The sequence below is a fragment of the Cornus florida genome, unplaced genomic scaffold (genome assembly GCF_030987335.1).
Source record: "Cornus florida cultivar Cherokee Brave unplaced genomic scaffold, ASM3098733v1 CherokeeBrave_3.0.0_Hap2_Chr06, whole genome shotgun sequence".
NCBI lineage: Eukaryota > Viridiplantae > Streptophyta > Magnoliopsida > Cornales > Cornaceae > Cornus > Cornus florida.
Window position 1 is genome coordinate 106,836,163 of NW_026775576.1, and position 18,410 is coordinate 106,854,572.

Genomic DNA, 18,410 nt, shown 5'->3' on the forward strand with positions numbered 1-18,410 from the left:
AAGCACGAATAAAACGTTTTTGCAAGTTGCAAGCACCATGTTTGGATGCATTAAATAGAAATTATGAATTTATCTTGCAAAAATCACAAGGATCAACTGATCAAGGATGTGCTATATTTTCAAATCAAATCAATCTAATTTTCTATAAGCACCATGATTGATTGATTAGGTATATCTCTATTATCTGTTTTAATAAGGAGTAAACAAAATCAATCAGGCGCATCACCAAACACATGCAAGGCAGTAAGGCACTAATCTACAGAAATAACAACTACGCAAAAACCCTCAAAAAAACAGAGGACCAACATCATCGAGATTCTAGACAAGCATAAAAATAAATAAATAAAATCTGCCAAAAGCAAAAGGAAAGAACTCAAAGAACTGAAAGAAGAGAGAGCCGAGAGAAGAAGAAGAAGAAGAAGAAGAAGAAGAAAAAGAAAAAAAAAAAAATCTGACATTCTGAGGAGAGGAGAGGAGAAGAAGAGAAAGGAGGAGGAGGAGGAGAAGAAGAAGAAGAAGAGAGGAAAAAAAAAAATCTGACATTCTGACGAGAGAAGAGAAGAGAGAAGAAGAAGAGAGAGAAGGAGGAGGAGAAGAGAGAAGAAGAAGAAGAAGAAGAGAGAAAAAAAAAAAAAAAAAAAATCTGACAGAGATTCGGTGAGAAGAGAAGAGAGAAGAAGAAGAGAGAGAAGGAGGAGAGGAGGAAAGAAGGAGAGAGAGAAGGAGAACTGACCGGCAGATCTGAGAGGACCGAGACTGAGAGAGCCGGCAGATTCGAGAGCTTCGCAGATATCGTCTTCGCTGCCGGCAGATCTGTCTCTTTCCACTTCGCTTTTGGTTTTCTTTTTATTTTTTCGTTTTGTAACCCGTAAGTTGTGTAATAAACAAATAAAAAGTAATAATAAACAATTAATAAACAAATAATAAAGAATACAAAACTGAAAAAATAACAAAACAACTATAAAAAATCCCCTTTTTCAAGAGGCGCGCAGACTTGCGCCTGTTATACAAAGGCGGCCGCCTTATTCAACCCCAGCGCCTTAAGCCATTAGAGGCGACATGGTGGCGCCTGGAGGCGCCTTGCGCCTCAGGCGCGCGCCTCCGGCGCCTTTAACAACTATGGGAGGAATTACAGTTCTTGAAGCTTTGGCAGAAGTGGCTTCAGATCTACGCAACAACGAGTTGTTCGATTGTGGCAGGATCTGACGGATTTAGAGTTCAGACAATTCAGATCTCGTAAACGGTGAGCATAATTCGGAGAATTCGAAACCAGATCTGAAAAATTCCCACTCACGAAGCTCGGATCTACTCGCGAACCTGAGATTAATGCCTTTACTCCGTTCAGGAATAATGATAGGTGAAAGCTCCAATCCGATGGAGGCTGTCCAGCAAACAAAGCTTGAGGAGTTGATGAACTTGATTGAAGCTCTCAAAAAAGAGAATGCAGAATTGAAAGCTGGAATGCAACATCGGCAAATACCTGCGGTTTCGCATCCACTTCCGGTCGGTGAAGGAGGTGTTCAATCTAATATCGCGCGTCAAGGCGAGCAGGACGAGAACAATCAGTCAGCTCACCACCGTGATGAAAGGATGATAGACAATTTGCCGCCAAATGTTCGTCGAGTTGAGGATCACGAAGGATCGACTCACGTTGATCCGCGACATGAGCAGATGAGACGGAATGAAGCCATAACCTTCGATCCGCATCGGGAAAGGTTCGACCGAGAGGAAGTGATAGAGGTTGATCGCCGTCGAGTAGCGTCGCCTTGGCAAAGAGAGTTCATAGAGGAACGGTCGTTCGATCCGTCTTACCGGCCCTCCATGGCTACTATCACTCATCGCGGTTCGGAGGGCAGAACCGTAACTCACAGAGCTACCGCTGGACTCCAGAGAGAGAATGAAGCTCTCCGATCCGCAGCTCGGACGGTTGATTCACCATTCACCGACGAGATCTTGAATGCCCCGCATCCAAGGAAGTTTGCTATGCCAGTGTTTATTCTGTTTGACGGAACAACCGATCCGATCGATCATGTGTACCATATCCAGTTGAAAATGGCCCTGAATACGGAAAACGACTCTTTAATGTGCAAATGTTTCCCTACAAGCCTAGCCGGACCGGCGCTCAGCTGGTTCAAAAACTTGCCTAGGAGCTCCATTGGTAGCTTCAGAAACCTGTGCGATCGGTTCATAAGCCAATACTATGGGAACAAGCGCCCGCCGAAGGACATCTCGAGCCTATTCACGATGAGGCAGCACAAAGATGAACGTCTCCAGGCTTTTCTTACCAGGTTTAATCTCACTAAGAGTATGGTGATCGAATGCCACCCTTCTACAGCAGTTCAAGCCTTCAAGTTAGCCATGACACGTGGAACTCCGTTTCACACCAGTCTGGTAGTGAACACGCCGACTACCATGGATGAACTCAATGAAAGAGCCGATGGCTTTGTGCGCCTAGAAGAAGAGGAGGCAGCTAATGCTCGGACAGCGTCGCTCGTGTCGACCGAGGAAAAGTCCAAGGCAAAGATCAGGCAGAAGCAGGCTCAGCCGCAACGTCAGACCTCTTGGAAGGCAGAAAAAAGGTCCAGGGAGGAAGAGCTGATTACTCCGCTGAAGGTCACTCTGGCGAGGCTGTATCAGGAGAACAAAGATAAGTTTCATCCACCACTGCCAATTAGGCAACCCCTCGAACAGAGGGATCAAACTAAACATTGTGCTTTCCATTCCGATTTCGGTCATCAGACTAACGAATGCAGGAACCTGAGGAGGCAAGTGGAGATGTTGATAGCTAGAGGGGAGTTCGCGAGTTATGTTCAAGGCTCGGCGATAGAGCAGAATCGACCGGTGGAACAAATAAAAAGGAGTCATAAACAGAGCTCCCACAATTCACAACCAGTTCGTATAATCAATGCTATCCATGGTCGACCCGAGCCTAGTGAAGAGTCAGATGAGCTACTCCGGGCGCGCCTGCGGCAGGCGCAGATGAAGAAAAGGGTCAGCAATGTGAATACTCTACACCAGCAGAGCCCGTCGATGCAGATAAAGTTCGACTGGACAGACCTGCAGCGTGTTCAACTGCCCCATGAAGACCCGTTGGTAGTCAGTTTGACAGTGGCGGACTGCTTGGTGCGCAGAGTTCTGATCGATCCTGGGAGCAGTGCGAATGTCATGCCGAGGGACACATTTGATAGGCTCGAGATTAAACCAGAGAGGCTCAAGCCCACTGGAAATCCTTTGTTAGGGTTCGATGGGAAGAGGGTGGAGCCCGTCGGGATGGTGGAAGTAGAAGTTCAAGCTGTAGAACGAGCTCTTATGGAAACTTTTGTGGTTGTAGAAATTCACCCCTCGTATAATCTCCTGATGGGAAGAGGATGGGTTCACAGAGTCCAAGGTGTACCCTCAACTCTGCATCAGGTCATGAGGTGCCTCGGACCCGATGGAGATAAAGTGATAGACATTCGGGGGGATCAGGTTGCAGCCAAAGAGTGTTATTCCGTCACACTAAAGTATGCTGGGAAAGGGAAGGCGCCCGTCCGTTCGGCAAGCCCCAGATAGCAATTACAGGAACCTCCGCCCGAGCAGAACAGCGTGGAGGAGTCAGTCGACTTGACCGAGGAGCCCCTTTTGGATGTGCAGATCGATCAGTCCAGGCCAGAACGAACTACCAGAGTAGGTATAAAACTGACCAGAGAAGAGCAGCAAGAGCTAGTGGATTTCTCGTCCCACAATGCCGACGTATTTGCATGGAGTCACCTAGACATGCCTGGAATTAGTCCCTCTGTATCCTGTCATTCCCTGAACGTCAATCCCAATTTCAAACAAGTGAAACAGAAGCAGCGAAGATTTGCTCCAGAACGTAATCAAATCATAGCGGAAGAAGTCGATAGGCTGCTTGATGCGGGATTTATCAGAGAAGTGCACTACCCTGAGTGGTTGTCCAACGTCGTTGTCGTGCAAAAGAAGAATGGGAAATGGCGAGTATGCATTGATTTCACCAACTTGAACAAAGCCTGTCCGAAGGACAGCTTCCCGCTGCCTAAGATTGATCAAATGGTGGATGCCACCACCGGGTATGAGCATTTAACCTTTCTGGACGCTTATTCAGGTTATAATCAGATCCCTATGGACCCCGCAGATGAAGAGAAAACTTCTTTTGTCACCGAGCGAGGAACATACTGCTACAAAGTTATGCCTTTCGGACTAAAGAATGCGGGAGCAACTTATCAAAGACTTGTGAGCAAAATTTTTAAGAATCAAATGGGAAAGATTGTGGAAGCCTATATTGATGATATGGTGGTAAAGAGTAGGAAGAAGGATGATCATCTGAAGCATCTGCAAGATGTATTTGATGTACTGAAGCGATATGGGATGAGGCTCAATCCAACCAAGTGCTCGTTCGGTGTGAGTTCCGGACAGTTTCTGGGACACGTGGTCAACCGCAGAGGCATCGAAGTTAGCCCCGCACAAGCAGAGGCTTTGATTAAGAATGCCGAGCCAAAGACGATCAGAGAGGTGCAAGCCCTCACAGGACGAATAGCTGCCTTAAGTCGATTTATTTCAAAATTGTCAGATCACTGCAAGCCGTTCTTTGACACGATTCGGAGCCATGGAAGGCAGGTCTGGGGGGATGAGCAACGACAAGCATTGACTCATTTGAAGGAATATATGCAGAATCCACCAGTCCTGTCAGCCCCAGATCCGGAAGAAAAGTTATTTCTATATCTTGGAGTATCTGGTGTCGCGACAAGTGCCGTTCTGATTCGTTGCAAGGAAGGGGTGCAATACCCGGTATTTTATGTAAGCAAAACAATGACAGAGACAGAACAAAGATACTCAAAGGCCGAAAGGGTGGTACTTGCACTTGTAAATGCAAAAAGAAAGTTGAGGCATTATTTCGAATCCCACCCCATAGCTGTTCTAACAACTTTTCCAATCAGAACGCTTATGCACAAGCCAGAGCTCTCGGGCAGAATGACAAAGTGGGCCATAGAGTTGAGTTCATTTGACATAACGTATGAGCCGAGAACAGCTGCTAAAGGGCAAGCGGTGGCCGATTTCCTGCTAGAATGTGATGCCGAGGATACAGAAGAAGACCTTAGATGCGGCTCTTGGAAACTTTTTGTGGATGGCTCCTCTAACCAGATGGGGGCTGGAATTGGGATCAAACTGCAAACCCCAGAGGGTACTTCCTTGAGTCAAGCACTTAGACTTGAGTTCCGAGCCACCAATAATGAAGCGGAATACGAGGCGTTGCTAAATGGATTAAAGTTGGCCAGAGAGCTACAGATCAAAAGTTTGACTGTGTATAGTGACTCGCAGTTGATTGTTCGGCAGGTAAATGGTGATTACGCGACCAAGGATGACACGATGGGGGCATATCGTTCTGCCGTTCTGCATAAAGCCAAGGACTTTGCAAAGATTGAATTCATACAGCTACCGAGGGAACAGAATGCAGATGCGGACCGGTTAGCATGTAGTGCTTCGAGTTCCGGTGAAACATTGGCGAGGGTGATTCCAGTAGGAATACTGACCCAGCCATCTATTTTCGAAGAACCGTTGGACTCTGACCCTTGGCAAGTCAACGTCATACCGTATGAACCGAGTTGGATTGACCCCATCATTACCTATATTCGAGATAGCGTTTTGCCTATGCAGAGGGATGAAGCTAGGAGACTCAAAAAGAATGCTGCAAAGTACGCCATCGTGCGTAACCAGCTGTACAGAAGGTCCTACTCTGGCCCATACTTGAAGTGTATCACCCCCGCGGAGTCGCAGCAGGTATTGCGAGCTATTCATGAGGGTGTGTGTGGCAATCATTCTGGGGGGCGATCGTTAGCGCATAAAGCAATGACACAAGGGTATTTCTGGCCAAACATGTCAAGAGATGCGGAGGAGTTCTCTCGAAGGTGCGATAAATGCCAACGATATGGACCTTTGATCCACCAACCACCTGAGGAATTGCACGTAATGGCCTCGCCATGGCCTTTCGCGCAATGGGGGATGGATGTGGTCGGTCCTCTGCCAACTGCGAGAGCTCAGAACAAGTATGTGTTACTGGCCACGGTTTACTTCACTAAATGGGTGGAAGCAGAACCATATCCTAGCGTGACTCAGACTCATGTGAGACGATTTATTTGGAACAATATTATCTGCTGTTTCGGCGTTCCAAGATCAATAGTCATGGACAATGGCACAAACCTCGACAGCAGGCAAGTAAGAGAGCTGATGGAGGAGTATGGAATCAACCAGAAGTTGGCTGCAGTAAGTCATCCTCAGGCCAACGGACAAGCAGAAATCATAAACAGAACCATTTTCGCCTGCATTAAGAAGAAGCTGGAAGACCATAAAGGGAAGTGGTTGGATGAGCTCCCGAACGTTCTATGGGCTTACAGAACCACCCCAAGGCGGCCGACTGGGGAGAGCCCGTTTGCAATGGCATATGGTACCGAGGCAGTTATACCGGTTGAGCATTTGGTCCCCACTATCAGAAGCCTAGCATGGAGTCGAGATCAGAACGACAAGATGTTAAGATTGAACCTCGATTTGATAGACGAAAGGAGGGACACAGCGGCTATAAGGTTAGCATCGTATCAGCAAGTGTTGGCGAATTGTCACAACAAAAGAGTAAAACACAGGGATTTTGCCCCTGGCGATCTGGTTCTGAAAAGAAAGGTGGGGATGGTCAAAAAAATGATGCCACCCTGGGAAGGCCCATACAGAATTGCAGAAGTCATAGGCAAGGGAGCATATACGTTGGAAACCATGGCGGGAAGGTTGGTCAGCAAGCCCTGGAACGCCACGTCTCTGAAGAGGTACTACCAATAAAAGCTAAGTTTCGGCTTTAATTGGATGTTGTTTGTTGTCAATCAAATACGTATGAATGTGCAAGTTACTGAAGTTTACAAAAAAATAACTTTCTTTTCCAACGGCCTACTAAAAAATGAAAAGCCAAGTGGCAAGTGGCATTCTAGCCGAGCGCCAGGCACTTAAGCAAGATAAGTGGCAGCTGGCACCATAAGCCGAACGCCAGACACCTGCTAAAAATTTAAAGCCAAGTGGCAAGTGGCATTCTAGCCGAGCGCCAGGCACTTAAGCAAGATAAGTGGCAGCTGGCACCATAAGCCGAACGCCAGACACTTGCTAAAAATTTAAAGCCAAGTGGCAAGTGGCATTCTAGCCGAGCGCCAGGCACTTGCCATAAACAAACACACGGCAAAGCTAATATAAAAGAAAAGAGAGAAAAGATATATATGCATTGAAAATAGGTTGAACAGAGCACAACACAAAGGGAAAAAGAGTTCTGTCATTTCATTGATATTAAGCATTGAGTTTACAAAAAGTGAGATGTCCATCGTTACAAAAAGGTATGGAATCGAAGAGTCCGGAGGAGCCCTAGCTAGACGCCTCAGTACCAACAGCTTCCTGGTTGTGCTGACCCGCCTCCTCGGCCCCATCAGCCGTCTCACCTTCACGAGGTGGGGAATCAAGATGAATGACTGAATCGTTCAGCTGGGGCTCAGCGTCAGCAGTGGCTATGGAAGGTACCGCAGTTGACGATTGAGGAGCGATCAGAGGCAGAGCGGTAAGAGGAGCTGTAATGATCCTTGAGGAAGCAATGTCCTGGCACTCATCGAATATGCGCTCTGCTTCGGTGGGTTCTGGGTCGACATAGACCCCCAGAGGTTCGATCCCTAAATCCTTGTCGACCTCATCTGGAGTGGAACTGGTCTGTCCCTCATCCGGAACTCGGTCGGCGAAACCCTCTCGGAATCCTTGAACATATCTAAGAGCACCGACCCTTGAGAACCGAGCGTGAAGAGCCAGCATCCCACCGCTCACTCTGCTGATCGCATCGATCAGAGCGGTACGCTCGTCCAGAGCTCTCTTCTCAAAAGCCATCCGAGCAGACTGTTCATCAGCCAGAAGGCGCTGGAGCTCTGCCTTTTCGTCTCTGATTGAGTCACGCTCAGTCTGCCAGACGCTCTTTTCAAGCTGGAGGGCGTCCTTCTCATCCTGAAGAGAGTCATTCTCCTTCTCCAGGACATCTCTCTCTTGTTCAGTTTTTTCAAGCCGAGCCAGTACCTCGGTATTCTTCATGGCGAGAAGGTCGTTTTCTTTATTAGCCACCTCCAGGCTATCAGAAAACTTACGAGCCCTGGCGTTCCCCATCTCCACCTGCTTCTGCATAGCCATTATTCCGAACAATGTCTGCATAGATGTACATTAATAACGGTTAAGCCAATAGTCAGGTCGGGCGAAGGCAAGACCAAATAATATGAGAGAATTCATGAGTTGGAAAATAAAAGTCACCTCCATAGCAGATTGGGGAAAGCGGCTGAACACATCCTTCTGGGATAGGCCCTTTGCCGCCTCAAGGTCTTTCGGAGTCCACATGCTCCTATAGTACGCCATGGCGGTCTGGCCATCCTTCAGCATGGTCTCGTTCGGTTTCACGAACGTCCCATCCGTTCGGGTGTACCGAGGGGCCCATGGCGGTAAGGTGGGGATAGAAGGAGGGCCTGAAGCAGAAGCAAAGGCACCAGCTGCAGTAGGCCCCGCGGCAGCAGGAGCTCTGATCGCACGATGCAAGAGAGCACCCGGCCCGAAGACCCGGGTCCTTCTTATGAGAGGTTCATCCTCAGGATCGACTTCACTGTCAGGATGAGGCCTTTTGCCTCGTTCTTTGTCCCGAACGCCCCCCGCGGCAGCAGGAGCTGTGGTAGTTTGGGGAGACGCGCTCGGGTTGGCAGCAGGGGTGCTGACAACGGAGTTAATAGCCACTGTGCTCGGGATAGTGTCAGAGATGGTGGCTGAGGAAGAGGCTGATGCTGGAGAGGAGGTCGCCCCAGCAGCAGGAGTGGCTGGGGGAGTATTTTTCTTCCTGCTAAAAGAAGGAATCTGAAGCCTGCTCATGTTGTAGCCGAGTGATGAGAGCGCTAAGAGGTTGTCTGAAGTGAGGAGATCTGAGCAGGAAGGAATATCGTTCAGAACGTATTTCTTCAAGTAATTACTCCTATCCCTGCAAACACTGTAGCTCAAGTCATCACAAGGTATTCCTAAGGAACGGCATAAGAAAGTACAAAAACGGGGGACGCATGTTTCGCAGGGGCAATCATGTTTATGAGATTTGAATTTCTTATAGGAGGAAACAGAACAGACACCAAAGGCGCTCGGGATTGGGTAACCCTCTGCAGCCGGCGAAGACCAAGCCCCACTAATGCCCACGATGCTATCCCTCCAACCCTTTTCAGATTTTATTGTGTCCGTACATATGGACATCTTCTCGAACGGGTAGAGGTGGTAGAAGGGTTCGTTAGTACGTATCTTACTGACCTTATAACACAGAAGAAGGTCTATGAGGTCAAGGTCCAGATTTCTGTCACGCATCAACAGGAGCATAACGGATATAATTCTAAAGAAATTGGGGTTTACCTGCAGGGGGGATATCCCCAATCTATTGAAGACATAACTAAAGAAAGGGTGCAGAGGGAACCTAACGACATTCAATTGAAGGTTCGTGAATAAGACTTCGCCGGGCAGGAGGCCGGCACCGGTCATAATGTTAACGTCCTGAGGGCAAACCCTAACTTCGATGTTGTCAGGAAGTCTAAGTCTCATACGAAGAACATCCAGATCTACAACCATGGTGGAAGTGCTTGAAGGATCTAAAAGGGGGTAAATAGAAGCCTACCGAAAGTAAAAAGGAACAATACTAACCTCTGAGGACTGCAAGATCGCTGGAAGAATGACTCTTGAAGGATTTCACCAGAAAAAGCTTAGCACTGTTCTAGAAAGAGAGAGATTTGACTGATGATGGAGACGGTAAAAAGACGTGAAGTGGTATCCTAGAGCTTTATAAAGGCGAGGGGGGCCCGAGGGCCGAAGCGTCAGGAAGGCGAGAAATTCATCGAGCCCCGGAACATTGATTCTGGATCTGACCGTCCGTTCCCCCACGTGGTTTTCTCAAGCCGTCAACGTTATGATGAGACGCCATCAATAATTACCCCCTTATTAAATAAGGGGCAATTATGGGGGCAGTTGAGGAGGCCCAGGACGACATGGGCCGGATCTAACTTGCAAGCACGACATCCGGTCCGTACAGCTGGGTCAGCCCATAAAAAGACACTGCCATATGGGCCAAACGCGAATAAGCCCATCAAAGGTGACCAAGACTTATGGAGGAACAGGCCCAGATCCAGCAATCCATCAATATTTGTAAATATCTTGTAAATATCTATAAATAAGGGAAGGAATGGAAAGAATAGGGGATCTTTTTGTTGAAATGTACGAATTCTAGAGAGAGAAAGGGAGTATGAATTTCTTGCATCTTCAATTACAGCTGGGTCAGCCCATAAAAAGACACTGCCATATGGGCCGAACGCGAATAAGCCCATCAAAGGTGACCAGGACTTATGGAGGAACAGGCCCAGATCCAGCAATCCGTCAATATTTGTAAATATCTTGTAAATATCTATAAATAAGGGAAGGAATGGAAAGAATAGGGGATCTTTTTGTTGAAATGTAAGAATTCTAGAGAGAGAAAGGGAGTATGAATTTCTTGCATCTTCAACGGTCAACTAACGCAGGGGTGGTGGGGTTCAGTCAACTAAATCTTAGGGGAGGTTGACCGAACCTTTTAAAAAAGTTTAGGTAGTGTTTGGGGGAGCTTTCGAACACAAGAAGTCCTTTAACAAGAAAGGCCTTACAAGAATGACTTTGTCGGAAGGAATTTAGAAGAGGAAAGAGAGATAACAGGAATGTGGTACTCTTCCACTACCAATAGGATCAGTTAATACTTAATAGGCATTCTATAAAAAGAAGAACACACTAATTCTTCTGAGTCAAACAAGAACACATTAATTTCTATAAAAGACAAAATAGACACCCGGTAATAGGCAAAATCCTGATTTCAATTAGAGAAACTAGACATCCTGTAATAGGCCAAATCCTGATTTCAATTAGAGTAAGGATCAACAACGTCGAGATTAAGAGTCCTGATTTCACCACCAACTCAAAGATTGTGATTCATGTACTGACAGTACTGTTCATGCCCTTTTCGCTCATTCATAATCATCCAATTGGAGGTCAACAGTAAAATCTTCGACATTGCTGATGGTAGTACCTGTGTTGGCTGGTATCGACGCTAATGGCAATGTCCCTCTTCGTAAATGGTGTGATGATCACTTTCGATGCATAGGATAAATAATACAAAAGGAGGAAGAGATATATGTGATACAACTAGTAGAATTTGATCAAAATTGTGACATCCCGCATCGCCTGGAGGAAGTTCCTGGCGTTTATATGCGTAGACACCACTTAACCATGTAGACACGTTTTGAGCAAAACCATGAGCATCGAGAGGAGAGTGTGCAAAGCAAACTATCTACAAGGTGTGGGGGCGGGTCATGACAAAGCTAAACAAAATGGAGACAAAAGAATTACAAATAGATTAAAAGAAAAATTGTATAGGACAATTATTAGGCTAACTTACCAACAGGCCTATAGCCTAGCGGTACAAGGCCCTTACTTTCCAAAGGGAGGTTAGGGGTTCGAACCTCAGTGGAGGCAATGTGTGTGAGTACTGACTAGGAAAAAAAAAAATTATTAGGCTAACTTTCTATATGGACAAAATGTCAAGCTTTAGAAAAAAAGCAAAAACAATCGATTTAGGTAGCAAAAATGAGAAAAAAGTAAGCTTAGACGAAATCTACAAATACAAGAGAGTCTTATAGATGCACTAGTAAAAAGAGAGAGATTAATTTCCATAGAAGATAAAAGACAGAGTGCAACCAAAATTAAGGTGGGATGAAGTATTAGAAACAACTTTTAAAAGTTAATTTTTAGAGGTGAGATGCCTTGTAAGAGAAAAAAATGGAAAAAAGAGAATTCATATGGGCAACAAATTACATAAGTAAAAGTTACGACAAACGCAACGAACCCAAGAACAAATCAAGAAACACGATAGAAAAATAATCAAACCACACACACACACAAAAAAAAAAAAAAAAAAAGACACAAAGATATAGCGTGGTACGGCAAAGCCTACATCCACGGTGGAGATTGGAGAACCAGCTAAAGTTTGTAGTACGAGAAAAATAGAAGATTACAATTTTCAGCCCCCAAACCCTAGCCCTAGCTCTCACTCTCTTTCTCTACAATTTTCAGTGTCTCAATCAATCCCACTCCAAACCCTAAGAGCCCTTATATATTGGACTACAAGAGAATACTAAATAGGTTCCACGACCCGCATAAAAAAAACCGGGTCAAAAAATTTCCTCGGCCCGATGCCCATTCAACGGGTCTTGTTACCAAGCATCAAATTCGGGCCACAACATCACAGTAATTAATGCAAGGAAGATGATAATGATGATGTTAATCATCTCTCTATATATTAAGTTATATTCATTCCCTCTCCCATTATTGTCAATCTAATCTCTTTTAAGAATATTTGAGTTTTTTTTTCCCCTAAAAAAAGTAATTGGGAACTCCCCTGATATAATTCTTCACTTCGTTTAGGGATTTTTTTATGTTTGTTTACAACTTCGATAATCTCTTAGGGCTTCCAATTATCTTCTTATTGTTAGAATCAGATCAAAACACGACAAACCACAGAACTTTGGGATTGATTTTCCATGAATTTCAACAAATTCTTGTTTTCTTTTCTTCACAAAAGGGAAATCCATTTCTTATGAGATACAGAGTCAGACTAAAGCAGAAATGACTCATTAGATTATCAGATTGAATCAGATCTATTACTTCGACAAGCAAGTCAGATTAGAATCAGCCTTCGTCCACTTTAAATCTAATCCATTTCAGGACCTAGATGTAAGTATGAGTTTCAGAACCTGTACCAACACTCGCTATGATAGGGCCAAAGAGGGAGTATGTGGATCACCTTCTGTTGCATTGTCCTGTGGCCCATGACTGTTGGAGCCTTATTTTTGGTTTGTTTGGGGTCCATTGGGTCATGCCTCGGACTTCTCGGGAGTTGGTGGATATCTAGAGGGGCTAATGGATGGGGGCTCATGCTAGAGACTTTTGGAGGGTGACCCATTTTTGTGTTTTGGTGAAGCCTTTGGAAATAGCGGAATAGAAGATCTTTTGATGGGAAGGAGTCCTCCATTGGGGAGCTGAAATTCTCTATTATTTGTACTCTTTTTTGTTGGGGATGGGGGATAGATTATTCTTCTCTTGAGGATATTGTGGACTTTTCGGGCTCCATGAGTTCATAGGTTCCACTTTCTTATGTGTACAGCTTGGGACGCGTTCCCCTTTTGAATGCTTTCTAATACATTTTACTTATCAAAAAAAAAATAATAGGGCCAAAGAGTTCAACGCCGATTTCGTGATCTGGCATGAACCATATTAAATTATGATCTATAAAAATAAAATCTTCAAACAATTACTCAAAATGAGCAAAAGTAACCCATATCTCCCACATTGCAATTGTCATTGCTCTCAAAAGGGGGATAGAGGTACTAAAATTGTTTCCTTGATGCCAAGACAAGAAAACCCATTTGGCTAGAAATCAAACACCCAAATAATCCACCCCTTTGATAAGCATTAAGTATGTTTTTCAGTTTCATCACTCCAAGTGTTTGTGTTGCCATTAGCCAAATAAATAGATGCTAACACAACCTCCACCGTCACTCACAATTTCAATTGGCTAAAAATAGAGAACTTAAATCTGGGAAGATGCCAAAACAACATAATCACAACCAAAGACCACTATAACTATGTGTACTTTTAATCAGCTCTAGCCGAAATTCTTAAGCAACACCAACTAAAATGCTATGAAAGTCATGGAACAAGAAGAAAAATTAACAAAGAAGAAAACAAACATAAGGAATACGTTCAGATGGTTACCTTGTACAAGCCATCATATGTATAAACTTTGCCAACGTAACTATTAGCACATTTATGGCCCCGAACAACTCTAACAGGCACACCTTGCTCTATACAATTCTGCAATTCGATATAGAACAAGCAAAATTTACAAGGTCATGGAACCCTTTTTTTAGTATACAATGCAAATATGAAGAAAATATATAATACTTGGCTAAATTCATATAAATGAGAACAATACAATCAACAAAATAATAATAATAACAACAACAACAACAATAATAATAATACAATATTCATATTGGGTTTATATATATATATATTTTTTTTTAAAAAAAAAAAAAAGAGTCCAAAGGAATTGGATTAAAGCAAGCTACGGGTTAATCAAGTTAAACTGACACTATTATGACAAGATTAATTAAATAGGTCTAACACAACACGATTAATTAAACAGGTTTTACCCAAACACGATTAAAGTCAACCCAAACCCGCTAATTCCGTGCCCTATTTGAGTCATGTTGGCAGGTAGACCTCTAAACAGGATAGAACTGTATCATAGTCGATCCGGTCTAAAACCGATTAGCGCAATAGGCAATTTGATCTGATCTGATAATCCCATGGATTCTTATTTAATCAACCCGAATCTAATACACTTTTTCTATTTGCATAAACACAAATCAAGCAATTGATGCAAATAATTATCTAACTATTAATACTCAAAGAATAAACACCAAATCACAACATTACAAGGTTTGTCTATGTAATTAACTTGTGAAGTTCATTTTGCTACTGAAAATAGGTTCAATGCCTTCCAGCTAAAGGTAAAACAAGGAAGATCAAACCTGGGGTAAAAAAAACAGAGATAAATATGATTTGTACTTTTTGTTAAAGAACTAAAATCACCATAAATATACCAAAAGATATGAAGTGGGGAAAAAATCTAAAATAACTTTTGTTGTGATAGATGGAACACTATGGCTTATAATAGAAAAAAGAAAAGGAAGAAGAGAATGAGAGAATAAGTAACAAAAAACTCACTCTGCAAGAGTTACAGTTTGTGTTCCTGTGGAGAAATGAATTCAATTATATTGAATCTATTAATTAATTTTACAAGAGCCTCTGTTGGGCTATATATAAGAAATTACAAAGAGAAAAATCAGCAACTAACTTAATTTTGAAATCCCTATAATCAGGAATTCCTGATTCTCTATCAATCAAATCCTTAAACTCTAGGAAACAAATATTTACACAATTCTAGTGCTAACCTACCACTAATCAAGGAGGTGTTTTTCCACACTCCCCCTCAAGCTGGTGAATAGGTGTCAACCATTCCCAGCTTAGAAATAATTTCTTGGAAGATAACACGGTTGAGCCCCTTTGTAAGAACATCTGCCAATTGACCTCCCGTGGGAACATATGGTGTGCAAATTAATCCGCTTTCTAGTTTTTCCTTGATAAAATGCCTGTCTATCTCAATGTGCTTAGTTCGGTCGTGTTGCACTGGATTATGTGCAATGTTGATTGTTGATTTATTGTCATAGTAGAGTCTCATTGGCCCACTCCATTTAATCTTCAAGTCTTCCAGTATAATCATCAGCCATAACAACTCACAGACACCTTGTGCCATTGCTCTAAACTCAGCTTCTACACTTGACCGGGCTACAACATTTTGCTTCTTGCTTCGCCATGTTACCAAATTGCCTCCAAGGAATGTACAATAACCTGAAGTAGACCTCCGATCCGTAGGGGACCCTGCGTAATCTGCATCTGTGTAGGCTTCAAGGACAAGCTCAGAATTTCTCTTGAACATTATCCCTTTCCCAGGATTAGCTTTCAAGTAATGAAGCACACGGTAGGCAGCTTGAAGATGAATCTCCTTGGGGTCATGCATGAATTGGCTGATGACGCTAACAGAATATGCTATGTCCGGCCAGGTGTGGGCAAGATAAATGAGTTTTCCAACTAATCTCTGGTACATCTCTCTATCTACTGCTTGATCTCCAATAGCTTCTCCAAGTCTATGGTTCGGCTCTATAGGTGTTGCAGCTGGTTTGCCTGCAAACATTCCTGTTTCCTTAAGAAGATCGGTGACATACTTTTGCTGCGAGATGAAGATACCTTGTCTAGAATGAGCCACTTCTATCCCTAGAAAATACTTCAATCTCCCTAAATCTTTTATCTCGAATTCTTTAATCAAACATTGTTTCAAGGCCTATTTCTCCTTCTCATCATTTCCAGTCATAATTATGTTGTCCACGTAGACCATCAAGGCCGTGACTTTCCCTGAAACTGAGTGTTTGATGAAAAGAGTGTGATCTCCCTGACTCTGCTTGTATCTTATAGCTAACATCACCTTAGTAAATCTCCCAAACCAGGCACGAGGCGATTGTTTTAAACCGTATAAGGCCTTCCTTAACTTGCATACCTTGTTCCCTTCAACTCCTCCAAATCCTGGCAGGATGCTCATATAGATTTCTTCTTCCAAGTCACCATGTAGAAAGGCGTTCTTCACATCGTACTGCTGTAATTCCCAATTAAAATTGGCTGCTAATGACAACAAGATCCTTACAGTGTTCATTTTTGCAACTGGAGCGAAGGTCTCTTGGTAATCAACTCTATATGTCTGAGTGTACCCCTTAGCAACTAGCTTTGCTTTGTAGCGCTCTAACGATCCATCAGCCTTATATTTCAAGGTAAAAACCCACTTACACCCTACTGCCTTCTTTTCTTTTGGTAGATCAACCACCTCCCACCTCCCATTTTTTTCCAATGCGTCCATCTCAACTCTCATTGCTTTCCTCCATTCTTCATTGGATAATGCCTCAGATAAAGTGTTTAGAATAGAGATTTCATTTAGACTCGTGAGAAAACTCCTATGGGCTGGTGAGAATTTCTTTAAGGATACATAATGAGATAGAGGGTATAATAGTCGTTTGGTACACTCTCGAGTTCCTTTCCTCACGGCTATGGGCAAATCCTGGTCAATTATTTGAGGTCTAGGGAGCTGGTGTTCTATAACTGGAGTAGGTTCAGATACTGTTACCTCATTCTCAGGAGTCAGGTTAGAGGTTTGGGCCTGCATCGGATCAGGAGCTGGACCTTGCTTCCTCGAGTACACCTTCCCTTTCCCATACCATACAAGATCAAAAGTCATATTATCCTTCACAGGAGACACAACAGGAGATATAAGTGACAAAACAGGAAATTCAGGCTCAGGTACTGAGTTGGATGGAGTGTTTGATACAGGTAAGAGAGATGGTGACGGTAAAGCGAGCTGGAAAAAATCCTTATCTTCTATGTTAGATGACTCCCCCTGAAGATAAGGTCCAATAAAATACGGTTTTCCTTCCGCAAAAGTGACATCAACTGAGATATAAAGTTTCCTGGTAAGAGGATGCAAACATTTGTAACCTTTTTGTGTGGACGAGTATCCTACAAACACACACTTAATGGCTCTAGAATCTAATTTGCCCCGGTTGTTACGATGGACATGAACAAATGAAGTGCACCCAAATATCCTAGGGGTAAGGTTGTTTGTGGCACTAAGGTCGGGGTAGAATTTAGAAAGGACTTCCATTGGACTTCTTGACCCTAAAACCCGTGAAGGAAGTCTATTTATGATGTAGGCAGATGTAAGTACTGCTTCCCCCCAATAGTGTTTTGGTACATTTTGATGAAACAAGAGTGCTCTAGTAGTGTTTAGGAGATGACCGTTTTTCCTTTCAGCTACTCCGTTTTGTTGTGGAGTAGTAATGCAAGATGAATCATGAATAATTCCTTCCTTTTGAAAGAAGGGTGGCAAGACTTGATTGAAGTAATCCCTCGCATTATCAGACCTAAACCTCTTTATTTTGGTACCAAACTGATTGTAGATCATTGTATGGAAATTGAGAAAGATATTACTCACATCTAATTTGTTTTTGAGTAAAAATATCCAAGAGACTCTAGTGCAATCATCGATAAAGGACACAAACCACTGTGAGGTCATATAGGCTTGTCCTTGTTATCGTTGTTGCTGTCCTCCTTTGTTTCCCCATTCTCGGCTGGATGTGGGTGGTTTCCCGTGTAATTTCCAGCAACGATCCCTGGTATGTCGTGACTTTTTACAATATGTACACCAAAGATTATCTCAATTTGCCCCCTTTGATAATTCCGCCTTTCCATGTTCATCTTTTTGCAGTTGTTCTAGAGTGAAACCCCACTTGTTGTCACCAAAGACTACGAGTGTTGAGCTGTCAATCGACTGAGGTTCAAGCATGATTCCTCTCCGACTCTCTTCAGCCCGAATCAATGAAATCACCTCATTAAGAGATGGTACCTCCTCCTTGCCCAAAATTTGAATTCTGACTTGATCAAATTCAGAGTTTAGGCCAGTGAGAAAATCATAAACTCGATCTTTTTAATGAAATTTTTGATAATTACAGCGCATTCGCTGCACTTCAAATCAATCACCCGGTAGTAATCCAGTTCTTGCCACTGGTTTTGTAGAAAATTGGCATACTCAGTCACGGACTTGTTCCCCTGTTTTGTAGACGTTGTCTTTGTCTTGATCTCGTATACTTGCGCCG

The 18,410-nt window shown here is 43.6% G+C and overlaps 1 protein-coding gene across 1 annotated transcript in view; it reads right to left on the minus strand.

The window, feature by feature from the left end:
- Positions 1-18,410, minus strand: part of LOC132313735 (histone-lysine N-methyltransferase, H3 lysine-9 specific SUVH4-like) — a 43,341-nt gene that overhangs the window by 12,539 nt on the left and 12,392 nt on the right. The window contains exon 7 of the mRNA XM_059812660.1: positions 13,864-13,962. Within this exon, the coding sequence (XP_059668643.1) occupies positions 13,864-13,962 (99 nt within the window). The remainder of the gene's footprint in view (positions 1-13,863; positions 13,963-18,410) is intronic.